The sequence below is a fragment of the Lithobates pipiens genome, unplaced genomic scaffold (assembly GCF_037356315.1).
Source record: "Lithobates pipiens isolate NorthernLeopardFrog02 unplaced genomic scaffold, aLitPip1_a1.2 Scaffold_75, whole genome shotgun sequence".
Lineage (NCBI taxonomy): Eukaryota > Metazoa > Chordata > Amphibia > Anura > Ranidae > Lithobates > Lithobates pipiens.
This window is the reverse complement of record NW_027507898.1, coordinates 361859-385399: the sequence shown is the minus strand read 5'-3', so window position 1 is coordinate 385399 and position 23541 is coordinate 361859. Positions and strand designations below refer to the sequence as shown.

Below are 23541 nucleotides of genomic sequence, written 5' to 3'. Positions count from 1 at the left end.
TTAAGAGAGAAAAAAAAAGGGGGGGGGGGGGGGGGCTAGCAAAAACATTTTTTTATTTTTTTAACACAGCAGAGCTGTAAAACAAGAAATCAATTGTTCTAGGACACTAGAAAACTACTGATGCCATGCTGATATTGGAAAGGGTTAATCTGGGTTGGACAAAAAATGTTTGTCAGTGTCCAGTCCTGTAGGTGGCAGTTTAACCCAAAGCCTAAAGTGTGTTCCTCAATGGATGAGAAAATCACTATACTTTATTATCCAAGTTAAAAACTAACAGCTATATAAGAAACAAAAATACTACAATGTAGAAAAAAAAGAATGCAATCATTTGGTGTACATTTATAACAAGACACATTATAAATATATCCCAGTAAACCTCCGTAGAGCTTACAATGCATTCAATCAGCATATGGGTTATATAGAAATTATTGGGGCTGCCACTGAACCAATATATTTATTATATATATAATCTATCTATATATATATATATATATATATAATCTATCTATCTATCTATATATATATATATAATCTATCTATCTATCTATCTATCTATCTATCTATCTATCTATCTATCTATATATAATCTATCTATCTATCTATCTATCTATATATATATAATCTATCTATCTATCTATATATAGATAATATATATATATATATATATATATATATATATATATATATATATATATATATATATATATATATATATATATATATATATAATCTAATTCAGGGCCCCAGCAAGAAAAGCATGACAGCCACTGAGATACTATGCTGCCCATTTTTACAAAGAGTATGAAGCAAGTCCAATTCATAAATGTAAGCTCTTATACCATTACCTCAGAAAAGAAAATGGTGGTATATAATTGTGTTGTGTAATGGCTATTGTACGACTTAGTAAACAGCTCTTCTACAATTTTCACAATGGTAAATGCCAAAGCTTTTACAACTATCCCAGCTTACTTATCACAGCTTTAGTTTAATTGTGTATATACTGGTGCCTTATTTTAACAGTAAATATAGCAAAAGAACAAAATAAAACCGCAGTACGCAATTTTCACTGCATATGTATAAAATAAAAAAATTAAAAAACGCTAATTGTTGTTTTCCACAATCAACTGCACCATTTTATGTTTACCACAGCCTATTTCAAAGTCTGATAAAAGCAGAGAACAGTCTGAAGAGATAGAAAACAAAACCATTACTAAAATAAAACAATGCCTTTCTATCTAAAATCAGTGTTATTCCTTTCATGCATTACTGAATTTTCACACAATTATTGTAATAAATGATAATCGTATACTGGTCAGTTATTACGAAAATCAAAGAAACGTTTAACTTGTGTACACCTTACCTAGATTCACGGGACAGTGTTCCCAAGGTGATTTTTTTACCTCCAGTTGCTTCCAGCTGGACCTCATATTTACTATCATGGGATAATCCAGACCAATCCCCAACACTGAAAAGCAAGAGCTGGGAAGAAAGAGATGGCAACACTGGTGCAGAAAGCTGGAAAGATTCTTGAGAATCAGATGGCAATCTGAAGAGATATAAAGAAAAAAAAAATCCAAGAAATTAATGAAAATGCATTCTTATCTAATTTTTAGCTAATGGGGCATGCTTGTTATAGCCAAATGGACACAGGAATTGCATCAATTGCTCTGTAGGTATGACAGTGGTTTAGCAGGAACCAGAGTAAACAATCTCTATGTGCTATACATGTTTGGAGGGAGATGGTGCCATTGAGTTATGGCCCGTTTAATGTCCTCTTCTTTGGTGCTCTGGAAGATTTAGAATTGTTTCCAAGGCCTTGCCTCTTAGTCCTAGTGTAAGGTACCAAGGCCTTTGCTCATTGGGCATACAGTGCTGACAAAAAGTTTTTTCAAGTCCCTGGAAAATTGTGGCCATATCACCATTTCTGTACAGTTGTCCAGGGGGATTTTCTACTCTCTGAACACTATGAAACCAGCAGACCCATTTTTTTAAGCTGTAGTTTGGCTAGCAGCTAGTGTTGGTATTCTATTTGTTGATGCTGTAGAAGGCTGCTGGTTCTGGAGGGTTGGATCAATGGAGCCCAGTAGCTATAGGTCGGCCAACAAGGATGGCATCTAGGGGTCAGGTTGGCCACCTTGAATGTCATATCTTTCTGCATCCTGTGGTGAAGACTGCTCCTCCTCAGGGTTATGTGTGATGCCAAAGCAAGCACTTGCTCTGCACAATCATGCTCATCCAGGACATAGACCAACTGTTTTTTCATCTGGCCCACGCTGGTCTGAAGTCTGACCTTGTATTGGCTTTGCTCCCAGTAGCCGATCACTTTCTCAGCCATTTTGGCCCAAATAAAGATGAAAAGGAAAAAAAAAAGGAAATCAACCAGCCCCGACCGGGTACCCACACCCCCCCCCCCCCCACCATATTAAAACACACCAGTTGGATACTGGTTTTCCAGCATGCCCGCTCGACAGAAGCCACTCTTGGGGGCGATCTTTTGTTGGACTGGCAACTGTACACACTGTCCAAATGTCAGCCAGTCCCTTTCTGAACTGGTTGATATTTGGATCCTGTGTACCCAGCAGCACTGCCATCACCTGCAGTTTGTCAGCTGAATGGTCTACTAAAAAGCCATTCACACATATGCCTGTTGCTGGTAATGACATGTATCCCATCCTTTGGCAAATCTAATAACATCAACATACTGACACTAATCATCATGCAATCAGATTGGCCATCCAGTACTCTGTCAGCCAATTGTTTACTTATAGAAAACACAAGGGTGCAGCTACACAATACAATATCACACAGATTAGCGAATTTATAATTTAACATAAAGGCATGTGGCAATTCAATACAATAGTCTCTTTATGACTTTTGCTGAGTACAAAGAAGGCCTACTTAATAATTTTGTATTTAAAAAAAGTGTCATTAAAGCTGAATTCCAGGAATTAAGGTGTTTTGTAATATGTTCAAGCATAATATGCGTTAAAGTGTTTGTTAACCCCCAACAAAAATAAAAATAAATCCTGTTCCTGTTTAAAGCATGTTATACAGCACAGTGCTTGTGCTGTGTCATTTGGCCCCTTGTAACACCTGAAAAACCTGGCTGATCCTGCCAGTTTCTACCCTCTCCTCTCTGTCCCGACTCCGATCTATCAGAGCTGCTGAGCTCTGACACCGGAGTCATCTGTGCGTGCCTGTCATCTGCAGCCTGCTCTCCTGTGTCTCCCCTCTCAGCCTGTCAGCTCCCCAATCCTCCCATCCTGCTCTAAAAAAAACATTTTTTTCTACAGTTCCCTCTGATATATAACATTAAGCGCTGCAGTGCATCTCATTTATAAAAATATGCGGTATAACAGCTTATGTCAGAACACTGTTCGGCGCTCACGTGACTGCCCACCAGTCTCCTCCCCTCCTCAAAAGGAGCTATCGCATTGGGAGAGGAGACCAGCGGACAGTCAGCTATTATACCGCATATATTTATAAATGACATGCACTGTGCAGCTTCAATGTTATATATCAGAGGGAACTGTAGAAAAAAAATGTTCCTTAACAAAACACTATGTCTAACGTGCTTCATTCCCCCTCCTGAACTTATCTCTATGTACATCTGACAAAAGCTTGAGTGGTCCCATAGAAGACCAATTGGGGTTTTAAGTCCTATGGTCCATGGCTGAAGGGCCCCCAATCTTAATTTTTTATTTAACTTACATTTTTTGGATGTGAAACACATCGCAATTTCAGGCATGGCTTAGTTATTTGATTGCCAATTAATTTATTGCTGCTGGGCATGGTTGTTGTTCCTTTTTCTATTTCTACATCATTGATTGCTGTGTAATACTCGCAGAGAGAAATGCCTTTTGAACTTGCTTCTAATATTGTATAACTCTGTTGCACTTTGTAAGTGCATTTTTTCCTTTGAAAAAAAAAAAACCACGTCAAACATGGTCCTTTCATCACAGCACATCTTCTCATGATGTTGTTTCATTCGGGCCACCAGGCCTTGCATCTCTTTGTTGCATTACTTGCATTTTGCATGTATACCTGCTTTACCCATTACGAGGAGGAACTTCATTAAAAATATTCCCAAACTGGGTCTCTTACGGCAGTGGCTCTCAACCATGTCCTCAAGTACCCCCAACAGGCCACGTTTACAGGTTTTCCTTTATTTTGCACGAGGTGCTTTAACCACTTCAATACCAGGCACTTTCGTCCCTTCCTGCCCAGGACAATTTTCAGCTTTCAGCGCTGTCGCACTTTGAACAACAATTGCGCGGTCAAGCAACATTGTACCCAAACTACATTTTTATCATTTTCTTCCCACAAACATAGCTGCTTTCCTTTGGTGGTATTTGATCACCTCTTGGGTTTTTATTTTTTGGTAAACAAACTAAAAAAAAGACCGAAATTTGAGAAAAACAAAAGACCGAAATTTTTGAAAAAAATAAATAAAAAGTTTTTTCATTTGCCATAAAATGTTGTTTTCTCCTTCACTGACAGGCACTGATGAGGCAGGACTGATGAGTTGGCACTGATATGCAGCACTGATGGACACTAAAAGATGGCACTGATGGGCAGCACTGATGATGAGGTACTGACAGGTGTTACTGCTGGGCACTGAGACATTTTGAGGGGGCATTGACTGGCAGCTGATGGGCACAGCTGATGGTGGCTGTGCTGATGATCAGCACAGACCCCCCCCCACCAGGGAGAGCCGCTGATCAGCTCTCCCTGGCAGCGTGAACCGAGGAATGCCGTTCACCAGCACTTCTTGGTTCATGCGATGATCTGCTGTGATTGGTCACAGGCTCCTTACCACGATCGGAGATGTGGTGTGTCAGCGACTCGCCGCACTACGCACCCTCGCATGTTATCCTGCTGGACGTCATTTGATGCCCGGTCAGGATAACAAAACCAGAGTCAATGGCTTGGTATTTTGAACAGCTATTTTATCCAAGAGAAATTCCCAAAACATGGCCTGTTGGGGGTACTTGATGACAGGGCTGAGAACCACTGTCTTACGGCTTGCTGCCATTTTGCTCATGAAGGGAGAAATAAAGCACTTCAAGTTATGTGCAGAATGATCACAATGTTTATAAGCTGCTTAGAAGGTTTCACTTTTTTTACGGCTTGCCCTTCCTCCTCACACTTAGTGTCAGTTCACACTGAGGCAGCACGACTTGCAGCGCGACTGCCTCAGGCAACCTGCATCCAACCTCTGCGGCGACTTGCAAAACGACTTCTCTATAGAAATCAATGCAAGTCGCCTCAAGTCGCACAGGAACCTTTTTCTAAGTCGGAGCGACTTGTGTCGCTCCGATTAGAACAGTTCCTTTGTACAGAACGGGACGCGACTTGTCAGGCAGCTAAGTCTCCTGAGAAGTTGTCCCAGTGTGAACCGACCCTTAGAGCCTGGTACAGATTAATTTCTCTTCAAACAATCATACAGTTTGTAGTGTACATAGATTTGCAAAACAATGGGATAAAGGAATATTCCTGAACTTTGGTTTATCTCATGGTTATTGTGAAATTGTGTAAATGCAGTGCATGTTATCTCAGCTTACAGAGCTTAGACTCATTGACTGAGTTTACCAATAATGTAAAATATTGCATAATATACAGCCTCATGCTTCATGACTAAGCTCCATTTCATGCTAAATAAACTAAATTATTAATGTATCTTAAATTGAAAACTATCTTTGGATATATTTTTATACTCCAAAAGTATTACTAAATTTGATTTAAAAAAAAAAAATCAAATCAATCCAGTTTAAATAATAATTTTTTTTTACAAAAAAACAAAAATTCATAGATTTTTACCCACCTTGGTTCAAGTAATACAAAGGCTTCTGCACTCGAAGGAGCTGAGACCAGAGCATCGGTGCACTGGAAGCCATCTTCCTGGAGCACAATAAACCTGTCAGATCTAAATTTAAGTGATAAATTCAGGAGGTGACATGCACCTCATTGGATGCCTAAAGTTTTTACAAAATAGCTGAACTCCTAGAGTGTGTCCATCCGGTCCTTTATTAATATATGCACTTCTAGTAAATATTAGGGGTGCAGAATTTAATCGCTGCATCCCGATTCAGGTGTCATCGATGCATGCGACCTGAAAAATCGATGTCGAGTGACGTCATCCTGACTTTCCCCGACCCTCCCGGGATCCGAGCGTGTCTGTCAAATTAACTGTTTTGTAATAAAGGCAGTTATAATCCACCAAGTGGCCACCTCTGTATGTGCTTTTTAAAATATATGCAGCTTCATACATCATTTCTTAGTCTGTGTATAACTGTATATGCCGCTCATGTGACTGCCCGGTCTGACCTGCCTCTCTCCTCTCGTGTCTCTCCTGACGCCAGCCCCGCCCGCCTCTCTTCTGATCTGATAGCTACAATCGCCGGGCAGGGCTGAGAACTCTCACTGATGTCAGGAGAGACGTGAGAGGAGAGAGGCGGGCCAGACCAGGCAGTCACATGAGCGGCATATACAGTTATACAGACACACTAAGAAATGAGGTATGAAGCTGCATATATTTTAAAAAGCACATACAGCTTGGCACTTAATGGATATAACTCTGCATTTATTACTACACAGGTATTTTAACAGCAGTATGTAGAGTACAAATGTGTTTATACTCTAATTACACTGGCTCCTACACGTGCGTTGGGCTGACATATCCCCGCCCCCCTCCCCCATTTGCCCTTTCCACTCTGTTAACGCCTGGTGTGCTGGAAGGTGCAAACAGGGGAGCCCAGAGAAATGTCAGCACAGAGACAGTACAGGGAACTTCACAGAGCGGGCTTTTTGTCAGTTGTGGATTCTAATCCCTCCCGACCTCCCAGCAGCCGTGTGTGTGAATTCCTGTACCCTGTAGTGCACTTTCTAAAGCGGAGTTCCACCCATTTTTTCGTTTATTAAAAGTCAGCAGCTACAAAAAGTTTAGCTGTTGACTTTTATTAAACCAACACTCCCACAGTTCATCGATGGATACTCCCACAGTTCATCGATGGAGCCACGCTCCTCTCCCCCTCCTCTCTTCGGCCCCATCATATCTACTGTGGGTAGTGGCTTCTGGCCGTGACAGCTTATGACTTTGCGGCACTGCGCTTTGCCATTGGCCAGCCAATCTTCTGGGACCTGTGTTGTGTCGCAGTAGATCGCTGGCAGGGAGGGGCCCTTTAGGGCGAGAGGAGGAGTTATCTAGGCGGCTGGGACTGGAGGGAGGGGGGGGGTTTGAGTGCTTAAAGCGGAAGTTCCACTTTTGGGTGGAACTCCACTTTAATGGAGTAAGGTTATTTTTAGCTCAAAGCAGAATTCCAGTAATTTTTTTGTTTATTAAAAGTCAGCAGCTACAAAAAAGCGTATCTTCTTACTTTTAATAAAAAGACACTCACCTGTCCCACAATCCAGCGATGGGGCCACCCGAACCCTCCATTCTCTCCCCCGCCTGTCCAGGGTGCTGGCAATACTACTGTGGGCATCTGGCTGTGACAGCTTGCAGCTTTGCAGCTGGGTGTGCATGTCTCACTGTGCTGTCCTGCATAGCCGGGCAATCTTCTGGGACTTGTGATGTGTCCTAGAAGATTGCAGGGAGGAAGGGTCCAAGCAGAAGTGGGAGTGTGTCAGTAATTGCGATGCATCGCAGAATCAAATCAAATCATTGTCCAGATAATTGTAATTGAATCGTGAGACCAGTGAAGATGTACACCGCTAGTAAATATCTGGTTGATCCTGCCATTTTTCTGGTCTTCCTTCTTCTGAGTGGCAGTGATATCACAGCGAATCTTCTCTGCCACTCTCAATGCACATGCTGCAGCTATTCTCTGTGAAGTAGCTGCGTTCTCCCTGTATGCCGCCTCATCTGACTATTTCCATCTTATAGGGCAGCTACAACTATCCATCTGCAGAAACTCCACCTATATCAGCCCAAGCTTTTAAAAAAAAACTAAAGACCTAAATATTCTTAGTGTTTTTCATTTTAGATTAAATGGAGTGATTTCATGTTCTTTTTTGCAAAGTTTGCTTAAAAACCAAAACCTGTGTTTTTTTTGTTTTTTTTATATCGACACATGACTGCTGCAATGCTAAAATTGGTGCTTTGCGGTCACAGAGATCGCATCTAAACTTTCTCCTGTAATGTCTACTGAGAGCATCACAGTATGCCTGCATTCTCCACTCACTGATTTCAGATCGCATTGAAGAACAAAAAGGATGACCATGTGACCGGGTATCAACCTGCAAAAAGGTGCCGTAGTTTAGGATAGTTTTACAGACAGATTCAATGCACAGTTGTTTACAGGTTTCAAGGATTCAATTTGCATCACATAAAAGGTAAAATGCATTAAAAGGGTTTAGATGCTCTTTAAAACAGCATTTTCCCGATTCAGTGCAGAGTGTTCTCTGCTGACAGCTACCAAAAAAAAAAAAAAAAGGCAGTCTGCCAACTTTTTCACAACATTGCTTAGACCCGGTTCACACAGGGGCAACCTGTCAGGCAACTTAGCTGTCTGATAAGTCACACTCCTTTCTGTACAATGGAACCATTCTAATAGGAGCGGCTCAAGTCGCTGCGACGTAGAAAAAGGTTCCTGCACAACTTTGGGGCAGCTTGCATTGACTTCTATACAGAAGTCATTTTGTAAGCCACGCTGAACGGGGCAGCTTCAGAGTCGGGTGACTTTGAAGCCGCCCGTGTGACCCGGGTCAGAGGCGAAGATAAAGAGAAACACATTCTCAACACGTTCTTTTCGATCAGGGATCTAAAAAACTGCAGCCCATGTGGCCCTGATACGAGCTGATACGAGACACTATTCTGCCCGGACACCAAAAATAGGGTAGAATTCTTGCCAATGGCATCAATAATAGGGTGCCATTTCTTCCACTGACACCATCAATGGGGCACTATTCCTCCTAATACTAAAGATAGGGCATTGTTTACTCCCACTGATGCCCGAAAATTTTTCAAATCCCCCTGGTCACATTCTGGCCCCCCTAAAGTATGAAGGACAGTAAACTGGCCCTGTGTTTTGAAAGTTTGGAGACCCCCGTTTTAGATCAAAGGAATAAACTTGGGTCTGTTAATGAGGGAAGTTTAACCACTTAAAGACTTATGGAGCGTACACATGGTTGGATTTTCCGACGTAAAATGTTGGATGCGAGCTTGCTGTCGGAAAGCCCAACTGTGTGTACGCTCCATTGAACATTTGCTATCGGACTTTCCGCCAACGAATATTTGATAGCAGGTTCTCAAATTTTCCACCAACAAAACTTTGTTGTTGGAAAGCAAGATCGTGTGTACATAAAGCTGCCAGGCAAAAGTTCACGCATGCTCGGAATCAAGCAGAAGGAGCCGCAGTGGCCATTGAACTTCCTTTTTCTCGGCTCGTTGTACGTCTTGTCTCACATTATATATTTATTAACCACTTCAGCCTCAGAAGAATTTACCCCCTTCCTGACCAGAGCACTTTTTGTGTTTCGGCACTGCGTCGCTTTAACTGAAACGACCTTGTACCCGAATAAAATTGACGTCTTTTTTTCCCAAGAAATAGAGCTTTCTTTTGGTGGCATTTGATCGCCTCTGCTGTTTTTATGTTTTGTGCTATAAAACAAAAAGAGTGACAATTTCTGCAATAAGCGTATATTGATTGGTTTGTGCAAAAGTTATCACGTCTACAAAATAGGGGATAGATTTAGAGCATTTTTATTCTTTTTTTTACTAGTAATGGTAGCGATCTGCAATTTTTATCATGACTGGGACATTATGGCGGACACATCGGACAATTTTTACACATTTTTGGGACCATTGGCATTAATATAGCGATCAATGTTATAAAATTGCATTGATTACTGTAAAAATGTCACTGGCATCGAAGGGGTTAACACTAGGGGGCGATTGAGGGGTTAACTGTGTTCCCCAGGAGGTGACTGACTACAGGAAGTGAAGGATCCTGGTTCCCAGCTAATAGGAACACACGATCTGTCACTCCTGTCAGAACAGAACAGGGAAGTGTGTGTTTACACTACACCTAGTCCTTGTTCCGTTTCTCCTGCACACGATCGCTTGTGGCCGGTCATCATACCGTCGGCCATGAGCATCAGCATCCCCGCTGTGCAACGGGCATGTGCGCCTGCTATCTCGAACCCACGAGCCGACATACAGCTACAATGACTTACGCAGGCGAGTCAACCTGCCACAGTACAACTGCGGCAATTGGTCGGGAAGAGGTTAATATATTACACACACACACACACACAATCTCACAAAAGTGAGTACGCACCCTAAGACCCTAAAACTGAGCTGCAGCACGGTGGCCAAGACCATACAGCGGTTTAACAGAACAGGTTCCAAACAGTTTGCTGAAGACAAGCAGACCAAGGACATGGATTACTGGAACCATGTCCTGTGTTCTGATGAAACCAAGATAAAACTTATTTGGTTCGGTCAAACGTGTGTAGCGCCAACCAGGTGAGGAGTACAAAGACAAGTATGTCTTGCCTAAAGTCAAGCACGTTGGTGGGAGTGTCATGATCTGGGGCTGCATGAGTGCTGCCGGCACTGGGGAGCTACAGTTCATTGAGGGAAACATGAATACCAACATGTATGGTGACATGCTGAAGCAGAGAATGATCCCCTCTCTTTGGAGACTGGGCAGCAGGGCAGTATTCCAACATGATAACGACACCAAACACACCTCCTATACGACTACTGCCTTGCTAAAGAAGCTGAGGGTAAAGATGATGGATTTGGCAAAGCATGTCTCCAGACCTAAACCTTATTGAGCATCTGTGGGGCATCCTCAAAACAGAAGGTGGAGGAGCGCAAGGTCTCTAACATCCACCAGCTCTGTGTTGTCATCATGGAGGAATGGAAGAGGACTCCATTGGCAACCTGTGAAGCTCTGTTGAACTCTATGCCCATGAGGGTTAAGGCAGTGCTGGAAAATAATGGTGGCCACACAAAATATTGACACTTTTGGCCCAATTTGGACATTTTCACTTAGGGGTGTACTCACTTGTTGCCAGCAGTTTATACATTAATAGCTGTGTGAGTTATTTTGAGGGAGACAGAAAATTTACACTGTTAGGCCCCTTTCACACTGGGGCGGTGGGGGCGTCGGCGGTAAAGCGGCGCTATTTTTAGCGGCGCTTTACTGTCGTTTTAGCGGCGGTCTGCGGGCGCTAGCGGGGTGGTTTTAACCCCCGCTAGCGGCCGAAAAAGGGTTAAAACCGCCCGCAAAGTGGCGCTATGCCGGCGGTATTGCCGCGCTGTCCCATTGATTTCAATGGGTAGGAGCGGTGAATACACCGCTCCAAAGATGCGGCTAGCAGGACTTTTTTCACTGTCCTGCCAGCGCACCGCTCCAGTGTGAAAGCCCTCCGGCTTTCACACTGGAGTGAAAGGGGCCGGTTTTTTTCAGGCGCTACACAGGCGCTATTTTTAGCGCTGTAACGCCTGAATACCGCCCCAGTGTAAAAGCAGCCTTATACAAGCTGTACACTCACTGCTTTAGATTGTAGCAAAGTGTCATCACATGAAAAGGTATGGAAAAAAATTATTTACAAAAATGTGAGTGGTATGCTCACTTTTGTCAGATACTGAAAAAAAACTAAAATGTATACACATATAATGTACACACACACACACACACACACAGTTGTGCTCATAAGTTTACATACCTTGGCAGAATTTATGATTTCTTGGCCATTTTTCATAGAATATGAATGATAACAAAAAGTGTTCTTTCACTTCAATCCTGGTTAGTGTTTGGCTGAAGCCATTTATCAATCAACTGTGTTTACCCTTTTTAAATTATAATCACAACAGAAACTACCCAAATGACCCTGATCAAAAGTTTACATACCCCAGTTCTTAATATACCATGTATTGCCTCCTTCAACATCAATGGCAGCTTGAAGTCTTTTGTGGTATTTGTGGATGAGGCTCTTTATCTTCTCAGATGGTATAGCTGTGTTTTCTCTTGGCAAAAAGAGCCTCCAGTTCCTGTAAATTCTTGGGCTGTCTTGTAGAGCTGCACAATTAATCGTAAAAAAAATTGTGATCTCGATTCAACCCCACTGATGATCTCTATTGCAGATTTTGCATATTCGTTCATATAACAAGTGGAGAGACGTATCTGCTCACTCAGCTGTCAAAAGAAAACATCCGGGCAGTCTGCCAAGTTTTAACATGAAACATTGTAACTAACTCTTCCTTATTATACATGATTTATATAGCGCCAACAGTTTACGCTTCGCTTTACAATGTATGGGGAATAACACAATTACAGTACAGTTCAATACAAAAGGCACAGGAGGGTCCTCCTCAATGAAACAGTAAAGTTAGCCCAATTTTTTTTTGTTTTATTGATTTTACTTCGCAAGAATCGTGATCCATCTTCTAAGCAAAAAAAATAGTGATTCTCAATTTAGCCAGAATCATGCACCTCTACTGTCTTGCATGAACTGCACGTTTGAGATCTTCCCAGAGTGGCTCAATGATATTGAGGTCAGGAGACTGAGATGGCCTCTCCAGAACCTTCAGTTTATTCTGCTGTAGCCAATGACAGGTCGACTTAGCCTTGTATTTTTGGATCATTGTGATGTTGGAATGTCCAAATACGTCCCACGTGCAGCTTCGTGGCTGATGAATGCAAATGTTCTTCCTGTATTTTTTGATAACATACTGCATTCATCTTGCCATCAATTTTGACCAAATTTCCTGTGCCTTTTGTAGCTCACACATCCCCAAAACATCAGCGATCCCACCTCCGTGTTTCACAGTAGGAATGGTGTACCTTTCCAAATGAAGCGTTTATTGTTGTGGCCAAAAAGCTAAACTTTGGTCTAATCCCTCCAAATGACTTTGTGCCAGAAGGTTTGAGGCTTGTCTCTGTGCTGTTTGTAAGTGGGATACTTTGTGGCATTTGTGTAGCAATGGCTTTCTTCTGGCGACTCGACCATGAAGCCCATCTTTCTTCAAGTCCCTACTTATTGTGCATCTTGAAACAGCCACACCACATGTTTTCAGAGTCCTGTATTTCACCTGAAGTTATTTGTGGGTTTTTCTTTGCATCTCAAACCTTCCTGGAAGTTGTGGCTGAAATTTTAGTTGGTCCACCTGACCGTAGTTTGGTTTCAACAGAACACCTCATTTTCCAGTTCTTGATTAGAGTTTGAACACTACTGATTGGCATTCTCAATTCCTTGGATATCCTTTTTATATCACTTTCCTGTTTTATACAGTTCAGCTACTTTTTCCCGCAGATCCTTTGACAAATCTTTTGCTTTCCCCATGAAAGATGCAAGGGTCTGCCAGGAGTCCAGAAACTCATTGACCTTTTACACACAAATTACAAGGAAACAGATCACAGGGGAGGATAGTTACCTCTAATAGCCATTCAAACCCCTGTGTGTCAACTTGTGTGCATATTATAAGGCCAAAATCACCAGGGTATGTAAACTTTTGATCAGGGTCATTTGAGTAGTTTCTGTTGCCATTATGATTTAGGCCGCGTACACACGGGCGGACTGTCTGACGGACTTGGTCCGCTGAAAAGTGTTTCAGCGGACAATCCGCTCGTGTGTGTGGGCTTCAGCTGACTTTTTCAGCGGACAGTCTGGCGGACTAAGTCTTTCGGAATTTCCGTAATATTGTCCGTCCAAACTAGTTGGACGGACTAAGTATGGCGCATGCTCAGAAAGGATTTACACGGCCGAAGGTTGCATTGCAGTGTATTGGACGTCGTATTTCTAGTCCCGTCGTACGTGCTGTACACGTCATCGCGCAAGCTTTCAGCGGACTGTCTGTTCATCGTGTGTGGTCAAGTCCGTTCATTCAAAAGTAAGACGGACTGTCTGTCGGATTGTCTGACGGACTTAGTTGGACGGATAGTCCACCCATGTGTACGTGGCCTTAGAGAGATTAAACACAGTTGATTGATAATAAATGGCTTCAGCCAAACACCAACCTGAGTGAAAGAAACATTTTTGTGTTATCATTCATAGTCTCTGAAAAATGGCCAAGAAATAATAAATTCTGCCAAGGTATGTAAACTTATGAGCACAACTGTGTGTGTGTGTGTGTGTACATTATATGTGTATACATTTTTGTTTTTTTTCAGTATCTGACAAAAGTGAGCATACCACTCACATTTTTGTAAATAATTTTTTTCCATACCTTTTCATGTGATGACACTTTGCTACAATCTAAAGCAGTGAGTGTACAGCTTGTATAAGGCTGCTTTTACACTGGGGCGGTATTCAGGCGTTACAGCGCTAAAAATAGCGCCTGTGTAGCGCCTGAAAAAAACCGGCCCCTTTCACTCCAGTGTACGTGGCCTTAGAGAGATTAAACACAGTTGATTGATAATAAATGGCTTCAGCCAAACACCAACCTGAGTGAAAGAAACATTTTTGTGTTATCATTCATAGTCTCTGAAAAATGGCCAAGAAATAATAAATTCTGCCAGGGTATGTAAACTTATGATCACAACTGTATATTCTGAAACCAGTGCATTATCCCAATCGCAGCAGGTCCAAACATGTCCTGCCTGCCAAGGGGTCCATAAAATTGTTTGGTCAGTTCCTAGGTTCTATTAGGCCAGAGAATGCCATTTGGCACTGTATGCAGCTCTTAGCTCATACAGAAAGAATAACTCTTCTTCCCACAATTATTATTTTGGAGCTTATGAGAAATTAAACATTTCATCTGATGTTTAGAAAATTAGTTCTGATTGCCGACAGTGTGGAGCCGAGCAGTCAGCTAGGCAGGAATCTAAAACAGGAACCTTTGATGGCTTGTCCCCCCAGTCAGGCAACAGTAATTACTGACAGCCACAAGCTTACAGGATCTTGTCAGGGAGCCCGAGGGGGGCTTCCTGTCAGAGACCTGTCATAGGCTGTGTTAATTTAGGTCTGCAGGCCTATTCAGGCTCTGAACTATGAGCATTTGTTCACTTGGATGAATTAGAACCATATTTGTAATATTATCATCCTACTTTCATAGCTAACTTTACACCTTAGATTACATTTATAAACAAAGCACATCTTTATTTAGAACAAGTCACAATTAAGCCTTGTTCACGCAGGCACTGAGGTCCCTACGTCATGAAAATATTTAAGTTTATGGAGACGCAGCAGCTGCATGGACACAGTTACCCATCCAATTTTAATAGGCTTGCAGGGATGTGGTCCTGAAACCCAGACAGTGAGCTTTTGGGGCCACTCACCCAGATACCAGTGAAATTGGGATGAGTGGCTATGTCTGTGCAGTCCCCATACATCTAAATGGTTGTCTGCATGCAGCATTTAGCAGCTAAAATTGCATACGCACATGGCCCATTCAAAACGAGGGGTTTCAGCACCCCTGAGAATGAAGCCTTAGTCAGATGCATGAATTCAAATATTCAGTGTTAAAACATAAGTAGAGTCTTGTGCTTTGCTATACACTGATAATGCAGAATTTTTGAAGTTAAAAATTACACTTTTCCTTGGCTATTAAGTTTAACCACTTGGGATCCGCGCTATTGCCGAATGACGGCATTAGCGCGGACCTAGATTGCCGGGACTACGTCTATTGACGTCGTCCCGGTTACGAGCGGCCTGCGCGCCCCCTGAGGGGCGCGCGCGGCGCGCTCTGTGATCGGCGAGTCCGTGAGACTCGCCTGATCACCGATCCGTGTAAGGGGTCGATCCCGACCCCTTATCACGTGATCAGCTGTCAGCCAATGACAGCTGATCATGTGATAAAACGGAGCCGGTAATCGGCTAGTATTCCTCCTCGCGCTGACAGCGCGAGGAGAAAAAAAAAAAGCCGATCGCCGGCGGCCGTGTTCGGGACATCAGTCCCGATCACGGCCAACAATTCAAGCGGACACCTGCCCCCTGCCAGTGCCCACCTGCCACCCGCAGTGCCATCCTGAAATAAAGTAAGTGCCCCCCTGTCAGTGCCACCCAGCAGTGCCCATAGTGCCACCCAGCAGTGCCCACAGTGCCACCCAGCAGTGCCCACAGTGCCACCCAGCAGTGCCACCCAGCAGTGCCACCCACAGTGCCACCCAAAATCTGCCTCAAAGGTGCTGCACCCCAGTGCCGCCCATCAGTGCCCAGCAGTGCCGCCCATCAGTGCCCAGCAGTGCCGCCCATCAGTGCCCAGCAGTGCCACCTATCAGTGCCCATCAGTCCCATCTATCTGTGGTACCTATCAGTGCCCATCCGTGCCACCCATCCGTGCCACTTATCCGTGCCACCCATCCGTGCCATCTTATCTGTGCCCATCTTTGCCCATCAGTGCCGCCTTATCTGTGCCTATTAGTGCCGCCTTAACTATGCCTATCAGTGCCCACCAGTGCAGCCTATCAGTGCCCACCAGTGCAGCCCATCAGTGCCCACCAGTGCAGCCCATCAGTGCCCACCAGTGCAGCCCATCAGTGCCCACCAGTGCAGCCCATCAGTGCCCACCAGTGCAGCCCATCAGTGCCCACCAGTGCAGCCCATCAGTGCCCACCAGTGCCCACCAATGCAGCCCATCAGTGCCCACCAATGCAGCCCATCAGTGCCCACCAATGCAGCCCATCAGTGCCCACCAATGCAGCCCATCAGTGCCCACCAATGCAGCCCATCAGTGCCCACCAATGCAGCCCATCAGTGCCCACCAATGCAGCCCATCAGTGCCCACCAATGCAGCCTATCAGTGCCGCCTAATCAGCGCACTTCAATGAAGGAGAAAAATGACCCGTTTGCAAAATTTTATAACAAACTATTAAAACATGATTTTTTTTTTTTTTTTTTTTTTGCATCTTTTTTTGTTTGTTTAGCAAAAAATAAAACTCTGAGCTGTAACTAAATACCACCAAAAGAAAGCTCTATTTGTGGGAAAAAAATGATAAAAATTTCATTTGGGTACAGTGTTGTATGACCGCGCAATTGTCACTCAAAGTGCATCAGCGCTGAAAGCTGAAAATTGGTCTGGGACTGAGGGGGGTTTAAGTGCCCAGTAAGCAAGTGGTTAAAGTTATTAAAGGATAAGTTTACTTGGAAAAAAAAAAAAAAACAGTTAGACTTACCAGTAACTGTTTCCAAAAGCCGCTGATCCTTCAGGGGGAATACAACACTAGGGATACAACTAGGTTCATGAGGAACTATTGAGGACATAGGTGTGCTCTTCCTTGTAGTGTTAGTCCCGCTCCTCTTTTTTTTTTAAGACAGTTACTGCTTGGGTGTAGTATTAACACGCCTCAGAAGGGAGTACCTTTAGCCTGCCAAGCAACACTTGGTGACTCACATGACCCAGGTAAGGAGAAATGAACCGCTGCAAATGTCTGGTTCGGAGCCTGCTGTGTCCCACAGCTGCCCTCTGGAAGCCCAGCATGCTTGGCATATACAGCTTAAATAAGCTGGCTGTGTGCCGGAGCATTCTGTGCGTGTGTTCACAGCGAACGGGCTTCGTACTCCCAGACAAAGGCTACAGCGCACGTGCAGCGAACTTGCGTGCGCCGTGGCTGCCAAACAAACTGCTATGCCCAGTGGTGCTCTTGGAAACGCACGTGCGCCATGGCGAACTGGCACACCATCGTACAAGTAAAAAACAGCCAGACAAGCAAAAACAAAAAAACAAAAGTACATGCTGCAAACATCCACAGCTAGCCCAAAAACTCCCCCGTATGGTCACCGCACACAGGTGTACAGCCTCTAGCTAGCTTGACTGATTGTTACAATCATTGGGACACCCCACAAAATTAAATAAAAGGGGTTTCACTTACATGTCCAGGCGCAGGGCAGCTTAGAAACTAAGAGCCCAATCTTCACCCTTCATGGCGGGGTCCTGTCACTTGAGAACCTTCAAGGACTGGGTACCCTTTTCATGTTTGGGGTCCACTCCCTTGGACCTGTACAACACCCTGCAGGAATGCCTTAGCGCTGTGGAGTCCAGGATTCCACTTTGCAGGGTCCAGCGCCCGGAGGCCACATTACAGGCAAAACCTTGCAGGATATTGAAACTTCTTTGCAAGGCTCGGGTACCATTTATCTAAGCATATAAAGTCTGCGTCAAATGGATCCAATCAGTCAATCACTTGATTCATTTAAGAACCGTTTGTGGGACTAGAGATCTGGAGCTCAAACAAGCGTGCTATCCACCTTGCAGAAACTGGTTAAAAAAAATAAATTAAAAAAAAGCGGACGTACTTCCTGTATTGGAGGGGTTATATAGGGGATCACTTGCTGTCTAAAGACATTTGGTCTACCAGTGTCCATTCACCTGGATAAGTAGTATAACCCAGCAGGTAATGAATATTAGCCTAACTCTGTGTCCCATGATGCATGAAAAAGAAACACAAATAGTCTTTAACCATCCCTCTTCCTCAGTCTTTCAAACGAGAACTTCCTCGGAACGGATTCTAAAACAGAAAAACCATTCGTCCAACATTATAACATATAGGGAGAGAACCCCTGCTGTCCTAAACGACTCCTAGAAACAGAAACAGTTACCGATAATGTCGCGTGCACATGACCGGACTTTCCGGCAGAAAAGGTCCGATGGAATCGTGTGTGGGCTTCATCTGACTTTTTTCTTCAAAAATACAGACGGACCAAGAAATAGAACATGTTTCAAATCTGTTCAAAGGAATCAATTTCTATCTGGAAAACCCTTTCGTCTGTATGCTGGTCCGACGGTCCAAATACGACGCAAGGGCAGCTATTGGCTACTGGCTATTGAACTTCCTTTTCTAGTCCCGTCGTACATCATCACGGTCAAAATGAACGGACTTTGGTCCGTTCATGTGTGGGCAAGTCCGTTCGATCGGAACTCCGTCGGGAAGACCAGCGGACCTTTTCTGCTGGAAAGTCCGGTCGTGTGTACACAGCATTAGTCTAACTCTGGTTTTCTCCAGTCGTCTGTCAAGGACAGCACAGGAGAGGATCAAAAAGAACCAGATTGGGGAGGGGGGGGGGGGGAGCGGACCTTTCTCCCAAACGCTTGATCTTGAGCTGAGAGAAGGTCCAGCCTATAATGTTTAATGAACGTTGAGTAACTTGACCATGTTGCTGCTCAGCAGATTTTTTTCGGTGTGGCCAAGCTCACTCCGCCCAAGAGTAAAAGTGAGCCATTGGGGAAAAGGTCACTCTTTCTTCAGTTTTGTAAGCTTCCATAATTGCCTGTTGATTCAACGGATGATTGTGCTCTTCGACGTTTGACACCCCACATTTTTATAAGAATGTACAATAAAAAGGCAATTCGATTTTCTGATGCCTTCAGATAATTCCAAATAACGCAAGACCAAGGCCCTCACGTCCAGTTCGTGGAATTCTGTTTATTTAGGTTTAGTTGGAGAAGCACAGAAGGAGAGCACCACAATCTCCTGGGCCCTATGGAATTTAGAGGTCACCTTCGGCAAGAACCCCAGATCTGTACGCATTACCAGCCTGTCTTCAAAGATTTGTATGGTTCTTTAATAGAACGTGCTTGCAGTTTGCTAATGCATCTGGCTGTCAAAAATCACAACCAGAAAAGGGAGAGTAGCCCACTTTAAGGACAGATCTTCCTCTGGTGGACGGTTTGTCCACCCTTCCAACACAATTGTCAAATCCCATATCGCCAGGGTCCTGAATGGAATTGGCCTAATTCTTGGCTAACCCCTTGAAGAACCTGCCAACTAGCGGGTCTAAAGCCAGGGGCTGTTCCAAAAATATCGACAATGCCTCCACTTAAACCTTTAAAAAAAAAAAAAAAAAAAAGGTACTGATGGCCAGCCCTTGTTCCGCTCTGTCTTGTAAAAATTCCAAGATGGCCGGAACACCTGCTGACACCTTCCTGGTGTCCAACCATAAAACGAAAAACCTTCCAAAATTTAAAATAAATTGCTTGGATCACCTTTTTTCTACTGGAAAGGATTGCATTAACCACCTTGGCTGAAAGCCCCTTAGTCTTCAGGAGGCTTTCTTCAGACACCATGCTGACAGCTTTAGACTCTGTAACTTTGGCACAAGGACCGGCCCCTGCGACAGCAGATTTTCCCTCTCGGGCAACATGAGGAGAGGCTCCACTGCCAGGCACAGCAGCGTGGAAAATCAGGCCCTCTTTGGCCAATATGGAACCACTTTAATCATTGTTGTGTGTTCTTGAGTAAATTTCCTTAGTACCAGGGGAATAGTTTTGAATGGGGGAAAAGCATAGCATAGTCGAAACACCCATTTCCGAGAAAGGGACATCTCTCCCCTTAGCCCTTTTGTCCTTCTCTAACGAAAAGTATATTGGGACTTTGGCATTCGACTTTTTGGCAAATAAATCCACTTCTGGAAGGTCCCATTTTCCAGCAATAGGCTAAAAAATATCCCCAGAGACCTGGTGGCGACTTAAAAGTCTGCCAGACAGTTGTCTACCCCTTGAGGTGGACTGCAGAAATTGAACTTGGGTTGATCTTGGCCCAGGCAAAAATGGCCTTTGCCAACTGGATCAGGGAAGGACACCGTGTTCCTCCCTGCTTGTTGATATGAGACCGCTACTATGCTGTCCAAAAGGACCTGTACATGGTGATCTCTCAATTCCTTGGCGAATGCCCTCAGGACTTCCCAAACTGCCTGCAACTTCTTCCTGCAGTGCCCCCCCCAGTGGCCCCCCATCCCCAAACACTGGCATCCGTGGTGATACAAGCAGACACCAGAAAGGACCACTGGAGACCCCACAGGAGGTTCTCCTCCTCTCTCCACCACCACAAGGATCTCTTGGTCTTTGGAGATAGGTGGAAGGTCTCGTCCAGCGATTGTTGACCCATCCCAGTTTATTAGGATATCGGCCTGGGGAAAACCTGAAATGGGCCCTTGCCCACAGAACCGCTGGGATTGTTGCAGCCATGAGACCCAGGCCTGACATGGTTATTCTGATGGACACCGCCCGATTCTTTTGAAGAAAGGCTGCTGTAAGCTTTACTTTTTCCCCCCCATCTTCTCCATAAGATAGACTTTCTGTGTTACCAAGTTCACCCTGTAGGCTAGGTAACGCAAGTCTTGTGTCGGGGGTCAGGTTTCATTTTTATTGGTTTATCAATCACCCCATGTCTTCCAGAAAAGGAATGGCCACCCTCAGATCCCTCTGTAATTGAAGCAAGGTGGGGGGCAAAAAAATAATAGGTTGTCTAAATACGGGATGATTGAGATCCCCTTTAGTCTCAGGGGGCCTAGTGCCTCTGCCAGGACCTTTGTGAAAATCCTGGGGGATGAGGACAGGCCAAACTGCAGAGCCCTGAACCGGAGATGGCAGATGCTCTCGCCCCCACTTGATCACCACCCTCAAAAACTCCTGCGAGTCTTTGTGGATTGGGATATGTAAATATGTGTCCCTCAGCTCAAGGGAAGCAAAAAAGCAATTTGGGGGAGGAATTGCCTTTGCTGTAAAAATTGTCTCTATCCAAAACTTTTTGTAGACCACCCTCTTGTTTAGAGACTTAAAATTTAGAATTAGGCGGAATTTGCCGATGGTTCCTGTACCACCAAAACGTGCAAATAGAAACCCAGATTTGTTATAGACCAGTGGGTGTTGGAATGAGCACCCACTGGTCCATCAGGTCGCCAATTTTAGGATCCCTGGGAGGGGAGGTTATGAACGTTTTTGTGGGCGGAATACCCTTGAACTGAATTTGGTACACCTCCCTGATTATCCTCTGAATGAATCCATTTGGGGTAATTTTTTCCCACTGTAGGAACTACATATCATTGGGGTTTTTTTCCCCCTCCCCCACTGTTTTTTAGTGGTTGTTTTAGGGGCCTGAGGGTGAACAAGGTGCTCTTCCGGGGCCTTTCTGCTTTTAACCGGAAAAGCCTTCTTATCAGCAGTCCGGTCAAAGACCTTATCTAGGTCCTTCCCGAATAAAAGATCTCCCTCAAACGAAATGCCACAGTTATTTTTGAGGCCAGATCCCCAGACCAAGATTTCAGCCACAGAGCCCGCGAGAGGAGTTAACCAAGGCTGCGGCTTTAGCCGAAAGCTTGATAGACTCTGCTGAGGCATCTGTCATATAGCCTACCGCCTTTTGCAACATAGACAGAGTCCAGGATTTCCTACCAAGTCTGCCTGCAGATGGTCTAACCAGTCCTCCAAATTGCGGGCCACTACCATTGTAGCCACTGCCGGCTTTAAGTTGGCCATGACTACTTCCCATTACCTCTTTAGTAACACCTCCATCCTTTTGTTCATGGGTTCCTTAAGGAACCCCATGTCCTCAAACGCAGGGTCCTCGTTAAAGGGGAACCTCCTTTTTAAGCTTTTGGGGAAAAAACAACTTTCTCAGGCTCTACCCACTCTTTTTTGATGGATTCTGATAAGGCGCTGTGTACCCTGCCTTTGTCTTCCTTCAGGGTCTGGTACATTTGGTCATGTTTTTCCTTAGTCTCCAGGTTTCATAGATTACCCCCAGCAAGGCGTCCACCTCCTCCTTGTCCCTTGTTCTGGTATATTTTTGGATGAGGTTGCTTCACCTTCGCTCCTGCAAAGATTCCGAATCTTCCTCTTCCGTTCCACAACTCTACTCTGGGGCTGTAACAAGAGGTACTTAAACTGGCTGTTTTGGGGTCTCAAGGCTCAACAGCATTGATTAATTGCCTTAATTTCCTTATTCACACACGAGATGAAGTCTTTACAATCCCCTGTTGCCTCGTTGTAGACTAGTTTGTCTATACATGGCTTGCAGAGTGGTTTATTCCAACCCTCTTTAAACCTTGTCATGCAAGACAGGCACTTCTTCCCTCCTGACTTCTCCTGGGTGTACCATCACTGACACCACAGTGTTTTTTTTGTTGCATATTACAGGGGTGGAGGTGTGTTACTCGTGACACCAGACCTTATCTGGTTTTCTATACTGACACCACAGTAGGGCTGAAACAACTAATCGATTATTAAATGAATCGATTACCATTTTCATATTCGATTAATCATCCAGGAACATAATGGGGTTAAAAAGAAAAATAAGCCCTTTATAGTACAAAAAGAGCAGATAATCACTACTGTAAATATTACTTTCACAGTTCTACAGAAAAAAAAAAAAAAAAAAAAATTAACCCCTTACAATAGTGATTATCTGCTTTTTTTGTACTATAAAAGGCTAATTTTAGTTTTTTTAACCCAATTATGTGACTAAACGTCTTAGACCTGGTTCACATTTATGTGTTTTTTGCAGAAACGCACTACAGTTCATTTACACGTTTTCAACGGGACACGTTCACATCAAGGCTTTTTTCAGCCACTGCATATTTGGAAAGGGTCAGGGACTTTTTTTTTTTAACGCAAAACGGTGCTTTTTTTTTAGGTTCAATATACTTCAATGGAGAAGCAGCCGAAAAGCACGTAATGCATTTTTGCAGCAATTTGTGTTTTTTAATTTGCCCAACACCACATTGGCCCAAAAAAAAAAAATTAAAAAAGCAAAAATCGGAGCAAAATCACGTGCGCAAAAAAAAAAAAAAAATCAAAAAAAACACACAGCAAAAAGCACTGCAGAAACAGATCAAAAGCAAACTGCATAGGTGTGTACCAAGCCTTATGCTGGC

At 43.9% G+C, this 23541-nt stretch overlaps 1 protein-coding gene across 1 annotated transcript in view; it reads right to left on the bottom strand.

Moving 5' to 3' along the window:
- LOC143959438 (kelch domain-containing protein 2-like) overlaps positions 1-23541 on the bottom strand; it is a 56346-nt gene that overhangs the window by 25848 nt on the left and 6957 nt on the right. The window contains exon 2 of the mRNA XM_077468085.1: positions 1361-1546. Within this exon, the coding sequence (XP_077324211.1) occupies positions 1361-1546 (186 nt within the window). The remainder of the gene's footprint in view (positions 1-1360; positions 1547-23541) is intronic.